The 12,425-nt window shown below is 45.1% G+C and overlaps 1 protein-coding gene across 2 annotated transcripts in view; it reads left to right on the top strand.

Annotated features, from left to right (window-relative positions):
• The window catches only part of PNMT (phenylethanolamine N-methyltransferase), a 54,875-nt gene that overhangs the window by 19,881 nt on the left and 22,569 nt on the right, over positions 1 to 12,425 (top strand). Inside the window, exon 1 of one of the 2 annotated variants that reach the window (XM_068262240.1) lies at positions 10,539 to 10,796. The exons of the other annotated variant lie outside the window; for it this stretch is intronic. Within the exon in view, the coding sequence (XP_068118341.1) occupies positions 10,619 to 10,796 (178 nt within the window). The 5' untranslated portion in view covers positions 10,539 to 10,618. Of the gene's footprint in view, positions 1 to 10,538; positions 10,797 to 12,425 lie in introns of those variants that run through there. 2 annotated transcript variants of the gene reach the window in all.

The raw sequence follows: 12,425 nt of genomic DNA, 5'->3' as shown, positions 1-12,425 counted from the left end.
AAAATAATTATATGCAATCCAGAATCATTAAGAAAGAGGGGGGAGAAAAAAGAGGGAATATACCCTGGCGACTGGCGGGACACTTCATTGAGTGTGGCCATAGCATCAGTCAGGTAAGATGACAAGTATTAGAAGTAGTGCAGTTTCCAGAGGGTAGAGACCATAGAAATCCCCCTTAGGCGAGAGAACTGCTGGATGGACAGGCTGGGGATGCAGTCACCTGGCGGCCTTAACAAGGTCTTTAGTCTCGAATGCTTCTTGTAGGTCATCGTTGCTGTCCTTTATTTCTGAAAGGGTTAATCAGATAGCTAAGTTTGTGCCCACCCCCAATAACTGGTGTGGGTGTGATCTTTTGTAATAGTCTGTATAATTGAATATTGTTTACCAGCTGGTCAAGCACTTGACAAAGAGAGTGTGGCCCGAAACGTTGTGTATCATTGCAACTACATAAAAGATGCAATTTGGAGAGTTTCTCCCACTTCAAGAGTAGGTTCCAGACTGGATTTGTTATACATGCTTCACAGTGTTCCAGAGGTTTGATGGACCTCTAACCGGTGTCTGTGACTCCCCTCACAGAAGAGTGTGCTTCTGAGACCCGTGGATCACTTATATGTTTTGTCAAAAGTGTATTTACCCTTGTGACAAGAATTTTCTTCAAAACTTTGATATCGATATTTAACAACAATATGGGTCTGAATTTTTGGGGATCATTAGGCTCATCCTCAAACTTAGAGAGCATGGCTATATCTGCCTTAAGGGAGATTTTATCTGGTAGGTGGTAAAATTTATATTTATTAAAGGCTGAAAATAATAAGTAATGAGGTGAGTTCTTCAGCAAATGTTTGGTAGAAAAGGTCAGAAAAGCAATCTGGTTCTGGAGTGGATGTTTTCAATGACTTGATGGCAAGAATTAGTTATGCCAAAGTTACCTTCCCCTAAGGCTTTAGACAGGTCCGAAGAAAGGAGAGGGAGAGAAGCTTTGTCTAAGAAAGCATCAATTAGGCCCATTGAGACCTCTGCAGATTTACTGTATACAAGCCCATTTCTACCATAAACAGATTTACTGCATTTCCCCACTTACGAGCTGCACAGGAAAATGCTGCCAATCTTTTCATTGGCTTGCCATCCAGATTGCACTGCGAAGCAAATTTAGGTGACATGCTGCAGATTTCTGAAGCACACAGCCGAATCACCATAGCCGTGAAGGCAAGGTATGGCTACGCAGCAGAACAGGAGACTCAGCCGAATCAGAAACAGGCGTGGCTTCCAGTGTAAATAAGCCCTAAACTAAGAAAAAAATCCTGAAAACATTTACTGTATTTTTGGGACTATAAGGCTCACTTTTTCCCCCCCAAAAGTGAGGGGAAAAAGTCACTGCGTCTTATAGTCCAAATGCAAGGAGTTCCTGCTATGTGAACGCCTGCCAATATGAACCTTCAACCCGCCACAATGTCGGGAATTCCCTGTACTGTGCCCATGCAGAGGAAGACACAGAGGGACAAATGGAGGACACGGGGACACAAAGGAGGACACGAGGAGGACACAAAGGGGCATAGAGGAGGACACAAGGAGGACTGAGACAGACACAAGACGGACTGAGATGGACACATGGGGGACATAGGAGGACACAAGGGGGACAGAGGAGGACACAGGGAGACACAAGAGGTACAAGGGAGCATAAGGTACAAAGGAGGCATAATACACGAGATGCCCCTTCACCATGGATGCACCAGGTTTATTATATATACTTTTTCCCCTGGTTTTGTCCTCTGGACTTAGGTGTGTCTTATGGTCAGAAACGTCTTATAGTCCAAAAAATATGGTAGTTAGCTGGGTCTGATGTGATAGAATTGTGTGCAGTATGTGCTCATAGGACGGGGGGTTTATACGTCCTATTTCTTGACTTGTTTGCCAACATATAATGTGGTTTATTGGCTCACTGATAGTATTTGTTATTTTGCCAGCATATGAGTTTCTCTACCTCTGTGGATACCAATATTTCTAATTTTGCCCCCAAATAATCTCTTGATAGAGGCTTCTTGCACACAGGGACGTTACAGGCGCATGTTAGTGCAGCCTGTAACGCTCCTCCAACGCACAGCAATGTAACACAAGTGGGCTGTTCACACTGCCCACGTTGCGTTACATTGTAACGCAGCAAAGTGCTGCATGCTGTGCGTTCTACGCGGCTAAGCCGCGTTAGACTGTTTGCACATGCTCAGTCATGTTGGGGAGGAGGGGAGAGCGGCCGGGCACATGGCTAATTAATATTCACTGCACTCAGTGATGTGCAGTGTTTACTTCCTGGAGCGGCCGCTCTGTGCGGCGATTGGCCGGGCGGGACCACGTGATGCCGCATGCGTCCAAGAGTACGCATCACGGCATCACGGGCGCCAGAGTGAGCTGCACAACGCGGCTCACTCCGACGTCCACACCAGAGAGCACCAGGCGTTGCGTTAGGGGCACGTTATGTGCCCTATAACGTCCAGTAAACGCAACGTCCTGGTGTGTAACTTGCCTTAATGGAGTAGTAGGGTCTGCCTTCCAGTCTGCCTCTGCCACTGCCAGCTTCTCAGACAGTTCTGGGATTTCTTTTTTCTGCTGTTTATTTTTATGAGGTGATAAGCCCATTATCATCACTCTAAGCGTTACCTTTCATGCTTCCTACAGTGTAATTGGAGATGCAACTGAATCTTTGTTGTTTTCAATAAACTCAGACACTGTAGAAAATATTTAATCATATGTGACTAAGTAAGACAACAAGGAATCATTCAATTTCCATCTGTATCAGACCAGCGAGACATCACTGATGCGAGGGGGACAGAGAGAGAACTGTGGTCCGACCAGGACTTTGACAATATCTTGGATTTGGTAAAGTTAGGGCGGAAAGTACAATTAATAAAAAAATGATCTGTCCTGCTGAAGCGGGCACGTGGGTTAGAACAGATAGAAAAGTCTCTAGTTGCTGAATTCAGCTCCCTCCATACATGTCATAGGCCTCTGGTACACAACAATGCAGGGATCCCCTCAGGTCAAGTACTGCTAGCGGTGGTACTGGAAGTGGCAAATTGTTTAGATCGTGATGTGTCTAAAGGTGCTCATTAACGGAACAATCTTTTCACCAAATGCGATCTTTCTATGCAATTTTTACGATCAAAAATAATTGGAAGGTAATTATTGATTGTTCACATTTACTGAACGATTCTTTCTTCAAATTCAATCATAAAATCCAACTTTCGGATCGACTTCATCCTATATAGCAATTGACCAAAGAATCATTCCTTATCAATTACCTTTATAAATCGCAAATTCTCTCTACGATTCGATCATTAGAATCGCGTCGAAAGATCGCATTTAGTGAAAAAATTGTACCGTTAATGGGCATCCTAATGTTTCCTTAATGTTTCATTCATGACCGCGTTAGTGTCTCCGCACAACAATAAGGTGCCTTCACTATGTTGATCTATTATAACCTGTAGTAAATGTGATAACAAGTATGCTACAGAATACATACTACAGTGAGTCTGACACCTTCCAATGTCCTTTAAAGGGAACCTGAACCAAGAAAAATTAATACTTGGCTCTGTAAAAATTGCTGGTAATCCAGAAAGATACGGACTGGGGTCTCATCCTGGGTCTGATTGCCTTTCCATGAAAGTTTCTCTTTCTCTGTGCCTATTACCAGCACGACGTGACTTGACTTTCTCCCATAAGGGCTCTAAACCATCTGACTTTTGGTTACAAGACGTGGAGGCTGTCAGCAGGCAAAGCTTAACATTTTCACATTTGCTTTTCTAAGTGCCAGTGATTTGAAAAGCTCTTGCTAATGTAATGCTATGTGTGCAGGGGCGTAGCAAAAGGGGTAGCAAAGGTTGCGACCGCATCGGGGTCCTTTGGCCAGGGACGGATCTAGACCAAGTTGCCCCAAGTTGCGCCTGGGGCAAGGTCAGGTTTTGGCGCCTAAACTCCCATTCCCCATCCAAATTTTGCCGCCTTTTTAAGAATTTAACAAACTGCGCCTGGGGCAAGAGACCCGCTTGCCCCCCCCTAGATCCGTCCCTGCCTTTGGCCAGAGGGGCCCTTGAAGGGCTCTCCCTCAACTACAGTATTAGCTCTGTATTGGTCCTGTGCTGGTAATAATCACTTCTATAGATACTTTGAATAGTGGTAATCATTAACAAACGGTTCCCCACCCCCTTCTTGCACCTCTGACACTGTAGTTGCCATTGGCAGGTTTTTGTGTGCTGTATCAATTGTTATGTATAGAATGCTTGGGGGGGCCCCATTGTAAAACTTGCATCGGGGCCCACAGCTCCTTAGCTACGCCACTGTATGTGTGGGTTCTCACTTGAGCAAAGATTTTGAAACCACTAGCGCTTGGAAAAGGAGCCGGTAGAGTGAATCAGCGCTAAGAGTTGACATAAGACGTGGAGTGGAGCAATAATGGACACTGGAATGGTGTATATATATATATATATATATATATATATATATATATATATATATATATATATATATATATATATCCTCATATATATATATATCCTCTTTAATAAAAGCCCTGTGTCCCTGCTTCCCCTCCTGTCCCTGTGTGTCCGTGCGTTTGCACTACTGCGCATATGTGGCACGCGGGCAGACGTGGAGAGCAGCAGGTTGGGTGCAGGGGGAGCACGGCCATACGCGCTCAAGGCGTGTGCAGCATGGGCAAGGTGGTGGTTAGGGGGGTCGCGGCTGAGCCCTAGTGCCCATTTTAAACAGGTGGGCTTAATGCCTGGTATATATATACAGTATATAATGATGCTTAAACTGTCCCCAACTTGGCTATCACTACCATAGAACACAGGAACAGTGTACATTCTACAACAGCCAGCTGTGGGACACGCATTGCCTTAGCTGTGAGTGTAAGGCCCCTTTTAGGCTCCCTGCACACTGCAAATCCGTTTTGCAATTCCGATTCTGTTTCCGATTTGCAATTCCGATTTTCCCTGAATACAACCAACAGAAAATGGAGAAAAAACCGCAGCATGCAGTAACGATTAAAAATCGGAATCGGATGTAAAAACCAATTAAAAATCGGAATTGGAATCGCATGCAGTGTGCAGGGAGCCTAAAAATCGGAATCAGATATAAAAACTGATTAAAAATCGGAATCGGAATCGCATGCAGTGTACAGGGAGCCTTACACTTAATCAGTTGCTCTCAGTTATAATTGAAAGAAAGCTTATTTTCAAAGTAATGCCCATGTTTTCCTATGGCACAGTTCCCACTAAACGTGTTTTAACTGAAAGCTTTTTCACAATGCACTGCTATGGGAAAAACACGTACCAACACGTACTAACGTATAATAATATTAAAAACTTGTGAGACAGATGGAAAGAGGATTGAATACAAATACCATTAACTGTGAAAAAATACAAAACTCTATTAAAAAAAACTACCGGTAATAAAAATACATAAAATCACATGTGGGCAGACTGACCCACCAGCTGACCCACCAGCCACGCCCCCCCCCCCCCCCATAACACTGCGTGACATTTCGGCGCACCAAGGTACCGCGCACAGTGCGACTCCTTAGCGCTGTAGTTTGGACGTCTTAACCTTTAAGATGTCCAAATTCACTTACCGCCGCATAGTGAATCGACCCCATAGTGAGATAAATTACTTTAGAAAATTTCTTGCAAAGTTTCCAATAGTTGCAGATCAAGCTTAATTCCTCCACAATTATAGTCTGTGTGTATTCATAGGGGTGATGTAGGGGACACCCTCATTGATGAACCTGTACTCCCAGCCAAACAGTAGCGTTTTGAGAAACAGAAGCTATGCAACCACTCACAACAAGGCGTCTTCAGTAGAGAGCCAGATTTATCAGAATACACTTCAGCATGAAAGCAGTATTGCGAAGCAGACAGACAACGTCTATTGAGGCGTACACAGCAGCTTTCAGCATGTCAAATTAATATCCAGTAATAATTAGTAGCAAGCATAGCATGATGAAACAAGCAGCCACATCAATAAGTCCTTAATGAGCACCCAGCTTTCACAGTTATTAAAAGTTGCCAGAGTGTAGCCTGTGCGTGGTTGGCCCACAAGACTCTTGTTTCTAAACATCATGTGTGGCATAAGACAAGACAGTCCACCACGTCCATAATGTTATGCAGATTCCAAGGTTGTCAATAGTAAATGAATGTGTAGGTTGCCCGCGGGGCTCTTACTGTGTCCAGATTGTAAAATTGGCCGGGAGGAGGTGTGGAGTCCCCAGGTGTCAGGAGAGGCTTAGGAGTAGGCAGGTGCCGCATGGAAGAGAGGACGACCCCCCCCCCTGGACCTGTGGTGTGTGTGGAAGCAGCTCATCTATTCACCATACGCCTCCTCTCTATCGCCAGGTTGCCTGTACCCTCTCTCATTTACATGATATCAGTACACGAGAGGGGTAGAGGGGTTACGGACTACAGGCAATGGAAACAAGAGGAGGCATGATGGCAGATAGGTTAGCTGCTTCCACACTCAAAACTAGGGCATAGCCACTTTTACACCATAGAAAAGCACTTCCTATCAATTTTAGTTGCCACAGTTCCAAGCTATATGCAATTTGCATAATATTTGCATGCAAGCCAGAATAATTTGAATTTCATTGATCATCTCTAGTGATCCTGTCCTGAAAGTGAATGATTGTTTCTGCCACAGAGGAGTGTACAGGTAGCTTGTTACTACAGAAAACATCTGGGATCCTAGAAAAGACAGTGAGGGTGCATACACACATCCAATTTTGATTGGCCAATCACTGGCCAATTTTTCCACCTCTATGTAGTATGAGGACCCACAGGGTTTGAAAGCTATGAACAAATTGTGTAGTTAAGCTCTCGTACCACATGGAAGAGGTGAAAATGGCCAATTATTGGCCAATCAACATCAACATCCACTAGATGTGTGTACCAGGCTTATGGATCCTCAATAAACATTCAGCATCTTGATAAGTATATAGCTAAGCTAGAAGGCATGGATTCTTTCTCAGTGAAAGTGGGATGTATATAGAGCATACAGGTACTCTTGTACCACATAATGAATGACAATCCAATAATAATGTAGAGAGATAAGAGATGAGCCTCTTAGGGAATACAGACAATGAATGAATAAGCCAGTGTTACACAGAACAGAAGAGGGGGCCATGAAGTGGTTAAGGATGAAGTAACACAGAGATAAGGGATGACAGAGGAGAGGAAGGAGACAAGATGGCACTATAATTCTTGTATAATGAGGTTCACTGACATATTGTCCATTTCGGGAAGGTGCTGTCCTGAGGCATTGGGCTTCGGCCTGCACTCTGTCTCAGACAGACCACTAATCACAGATCAGTCTTATTCCCCCCAAGCCCTACAATGAAAAAGAAAAACGGACCGTCACCTGCAATAAATCTCTGGACCGCAGATTACAGTCAGGAGGGCTGAAGCAAAAGTGGAAGTTGCCTACAGCAACTAATCAGGTTGTGGTGGGTAAATGAAGCAAGGATTCTGATTGGCTGTTTTGAGCAATTGTACCATGTTTGCTTCAGTTTTTATTGCAGCTGTATTGCTATATCAGCCATGTTCCACCAGCAACATGCTTCAGTATAAATATAAAGCCTGATATAAGCATCCAATTTTGATTGGCCAATCATTAGCCAATTTTACCAATGCAATATGGTATGAGAGCTTACCGCATCATAGTATTCAAAATCTGTTGGACCTCATACATGAAGTTGGTGAAATTGTCTGATGGTTGGCCAATCAAAAATGGATGTGTGTACCAAGCTCAAGGGCTCTAGTAGATGGACCGCTGAACTGTCTGGCTGTCGGCCACAAGCACCATTCGGCTGCAATTATATGCAGCTGAATGCCAGTGTGTGGTAACACCGTGTGTGTCCTATTTGACATGAGGTGGCATTACCCGGCAGCAAAAAAAATATATCATGTCAGCTGCTCCTGTCCATCGGCTGGTCACTTGCTGGTGCTCAGCACAGGCGGTGGACAGACAGCCCCCCATGCCTTGTGACTAGCTCTATTCTCTTCTAGGGTGTGCCATTGAGATGTAAATAATTCTGTATGGAAATTTATGCAGCTTGAAAATGGATAAATCAATGAATCATTCCACCGTGGCAGGATTCCATTGGGGAGCTAGTTTAGTTTAGGGGATCCAGCAGGAATCCTCATAGGGAACAGTTCTCCAATCACTGCACCCTCTACAGCATGAAGTGTTTTGATTGGCTGAAAAGCGTGGGCATAGTATACTACAATCTAAAACCTACAAAGTCAAGAGGGAGCTGTCCACCCAATCACGTTAGTGGAATTTCCCTATGAGGTTTCCAACTGGGTCCCCTAAACTAGACTAGTGCCTCAGTGGGTACCAGGGGCGTTGCTATCCCCAAAGATTAGTGGCACGTGCCCCGGATCTATTCTGGGGTGCCCTGGATGTCCCCCCTGGCAGAGTCAGCTGTGGTGCCTCAATGGTGGGCATGCTGGGAGCTGTGGTGCATCAATCACGAGTAGGCTGGGTGCTGTGGTGCTCTTATGTGGGCATACTGGGTGCTGTGGTGCCATGCTGGGCACTGTGATGCCTTTATGGGGCGTGCAGGGAGCTGTAGTTCTATGGTATCATGCTGGGAGTTGTGGAGCCTAAGTGGGAGGCCTGTGCTAGCATGGGAGGGCGTCCACTAAAAGGTCAGGGAATGCTATGGTCAGGGAATGCTCTGCCAGATAACGTGGCAGCAGGCTAGCCCGCCCAGCAGAAAGCCAGACTAGCCAGCACAGAAGCCAGGTAACTCTGCCTAGTTATGTATAAGTTACACTGCCTATTTACCGTATGTGATATGCTGCATTTTTGTATTAATGTAGAGGAGGCTTCATACAACATTTTGCTCGGCAGGCCTACTTAGACCGCTGTTAAGACCACTGTTAAAGTGGATCCGAGATGAACTTTTACTCATTGCATAATTGTGTTCCTTTCCTATTGTTTATAGGGCATTCCTCAAGCCAAATACTTTTTTGTTTTTGTTTTAATACTCTAATTCTCTATAAACTAAACCAGCCCCGCCCACAATTGTCAGAGAGCCTTGGCAGTAGCAAGGGCTCATGGGAGCTCAGTCTGGGCAGGAGGAGGGGGAGGTATTACTAGCCAGAGATTTCAGAGGCAGAGGGGAGGAGGGAGGATTAGGTTTTTTTCACTGTCTGAGTGCTGATGGTGCAGATAAGCTTGGCTATGTTTAATGTTTACAAACAACATGGCTGCTGTCATTGTAGCACAGGAAGAAATAATCATATTCTATTAAAGCTGTATGCAGACAGATTTGCTGTTTAAACCATCTAAACTGTACACAAGATATATAGACAAGTTACTTGTTATAGTTAGTTTTTCATCTCGGATCCGCTTTAAGTTCATGTAAATTTGGCTCCACCCACATTCTGGTGCATAGCCACACCCATTTTCTGTCTGGAGTGCCCAAAAGTGCCCAGGACCTCTTGGGATACAAGCAATGCCCCTGGAGGGTACATTTTCAAGCTGCCTAAACGTGCATACAAAACTTGCCTAATCCTGCATCACCTCAGAATTGTTTACAACTTATTGAATCCCGCTTCTCTAATTTCATGAAAGTGAGAACAGGCCACCATGACCCAAATCAGGAAAAAAGGGCGTCTATTATAAAAGCCATGATTTGTGGCAAAGAACGGAAATTTGGGCATGGGTAGCGACTGCTATCAGGCACCAAAATTTACCTTCTTTGGCAGGTTTTATAATGGCCGTGGTATGCGGTAAAGAGAGTACATTTTGGTGCCCGATTAGCGGCAAACAAGCTAAATTTCGGCACCTGGAGGTGCCCGATAGAATCGCGGGTGCTTGCGGATATGCAAATTGCAGCATTGTGTAGCAGGCGTGTTGCTTTTAATTGTCTTTCTTGCTACAAATCACGGCTCACTGGCAGAGGGTGGCTTAAGGTTTAGGTGAGGGTGGTGGTTTAAGGTTAGGTGCCAGGAGGGGTTATAGCCAAGCACCACCGGGGGGGTTTTTGCGTTAGGAACCTCCAGGGGGGGTCCAAGGTTAGGCACCAATTGGGGGGAGGTTAGGAATAGGCATCGGAAGAGGGACGGTGCTGTGAGAGTAGGGTTAGGTTTAGCCATAGTAAAATATTGGTAAAGATCACTGATATTTTACTATCGGAATCCAGCAGTATTCTACTAGCGGCAATCCCCTGCGCCCTGTTTCCAGGTGCCTTTTTTCATGTATGCACCCTGACCATCTTCAACTGTAAATGTAAGCAGGATCGGGGGATGAATGCTTACAGTACACAATACAATATGCATTTGACACCATCACACACGCAGTAATTTCTAAATGGAGAGAAACACGTATTCCCACTTGGGGACAGCTGGTATCTGGCAGATAAAGTAATGACATTTCTAGATACCCTCATCCTGCTCTGCATCCCTGTGGGCAAAACACACAGAGGATCAATAGATGCTATCACACCAGCTGAGGATGGAGGGGGCAGGCAGCTGTGATGGAGACTAATGGGTGGTGTACCTATAATGCAGAAGGATGACAAGCTGGGAGTGGTACCTTCAGCTTATAAAGTTGAGGAGAGATAAGCATGTCCTGCATACTCCCATCCAAAATGAACAGCATCCAAGCCGTTGCAAAATCTTACCAGTTATTCAACCCCAGAGCCTATCTCCAGAATAACTATGTGCCACCGCGGGCGGACTTCTCATCTGAAGACAGTGTCATGTGCTGGAAGCTACGCTGCCTTCATGAAACCTGTGCCAAGGGTAAGCTAAGCCGCAACGATGATAGTTTATGGAGGTTTAAATTGTGCATAGCAGCAGGTCTCTTTGCCAGCAGGTTAGCCTGTGTTGGTACAAAACGATGCATTTTGATGTTTAAGGATAGGGTGCTTAATGTGAGTTCTTTGGGATGGTAGAAAGAGAGATTCTACTATGTTATCTAAAGGTACTCCTGGTCATTGGATTGCCATTGTTCATACGATTCCAATACGCTTTCGTAATCCAATTCCAATTGCAGGGGCTGGAGGAAGCCCGAGGTAAGTGGATTGTTTTATTTTCATAGAGCTTGGATGTGTCCTTTAAGGCAGAGCTGGATCATCCACAAGGCAATTCTAGGCTGTTGCCTATGGCCTGGAGAGAATCTAGGGGCCTGGGGATGCTAACCCCCCCTAAATCTTACGGGGAAAAAAGCTAGGTGACCATCAGCGGTGGGAAAAAACTGCTATCTTGCCTAGGGCCCCATTGCATCTTAATCCATTTCTGGTTTAAGGGCAAGGTGGAAATATGCTGTATATCCCTCAATTAACATAAAGCAACCATGTTAAGCATTATGAGCTTATGCATGCAGTGACCGTTTCCTTTCACATTTGCCGCGCTGCGTCGTACAAAAGCGCTGCATCCCTTCGCAGGCGCAGTGTTAGCCTTATGGGGCTAGCACATTGATTGCGGTGGGGTGGGTACCGATGGAGTAAAGCAGTATATGCACAGTATGATGAGCACATTTACAATGTCACTGAGGCATACGTTCATTGTACTGTACAATAAATAATAATAATAATACGCCTCACCAGAGCCGGGACAAGGTCCTCCAGCACCCAAGGCTGAGACACCAAAGTGCGCCCCTCCATCCCACCCACCCCAGCCATCACACACTGATTGCTATTAGACTAAGAGGCGCCACAGGGCCCACAACCTCCCCAACACCTTAATATCTAGTTATTTGGCTTGCAGTCACTGCCATGTATCCTCTTTTCTTATTTCTTTCTGCTTCAAACACAATTAGGAATGACAGCTGAATGAATTCTGTGCCCCCTCCTACACTGCGCCCTGAGGCTGGAGCCTATCCAGCCTATGCCTCGGCCCGGCCCTGCGCCTCACTGTATACAGTGGCAAAAAGAGGGTGCAATGTTTCTGGACTGTTGCGGTGCAATTGTAGAATGATGGAATGTTGCAAGTGTGGAAGGGGCCTAAAGCTACATTCACAATGGCCGCTTGGTAATGCAGCTTGTCACACTGTAATGCACCACCTAAAGCAATGTTCACAGTGCGGCAGGTGTTTTGCGGTATAACGCTGTGCAGCATTGTAAAACATTGCATGCAGTGCATTACTGAAAAATAAAGCGCATTAACAGTTACAGTGATAATGTCAGTATGCTTGTGTATGCGACGTGCAGATAACGTGCGGCGCCGATTTTCTGTTGTGTTGCTTTCCTGCTGCTACAGGGAATGCAATAGCCCCTGTGAACCTAGCCTTACTGATCTTGTTCAATCATCTCCAAATTAAATCATGACACTTGGTTGTAGGGAACTTGCTAATTCAGTTTCTTGCGTATCGATCTTTAGTGTAAAAATGGTCACAAAGTTCATGATAGACACAAGCTCCTAATGCAGTCA

Source organism: Hyperolius riggenbachi, chromosome 12 (assembly GCF_040937935.1).
Source record: "Hyperolius riggenbachi isolate aHypRig1 chromosome 12, aHypRig1.pri, whole genome shotgun sequence".
Classification (NCBI taxonomy): Eukaryota; Metazoa; Chordata; class Amphibia; order Anura; family Hyperoliidae; genus Hyperolius; species Hyperolius riggenbachi.
The sequence above is the reverse complement of the archived record's forward strand: the minus strand, read 5'-3'. Positions and strand labels throughout refer to the sequence as shown.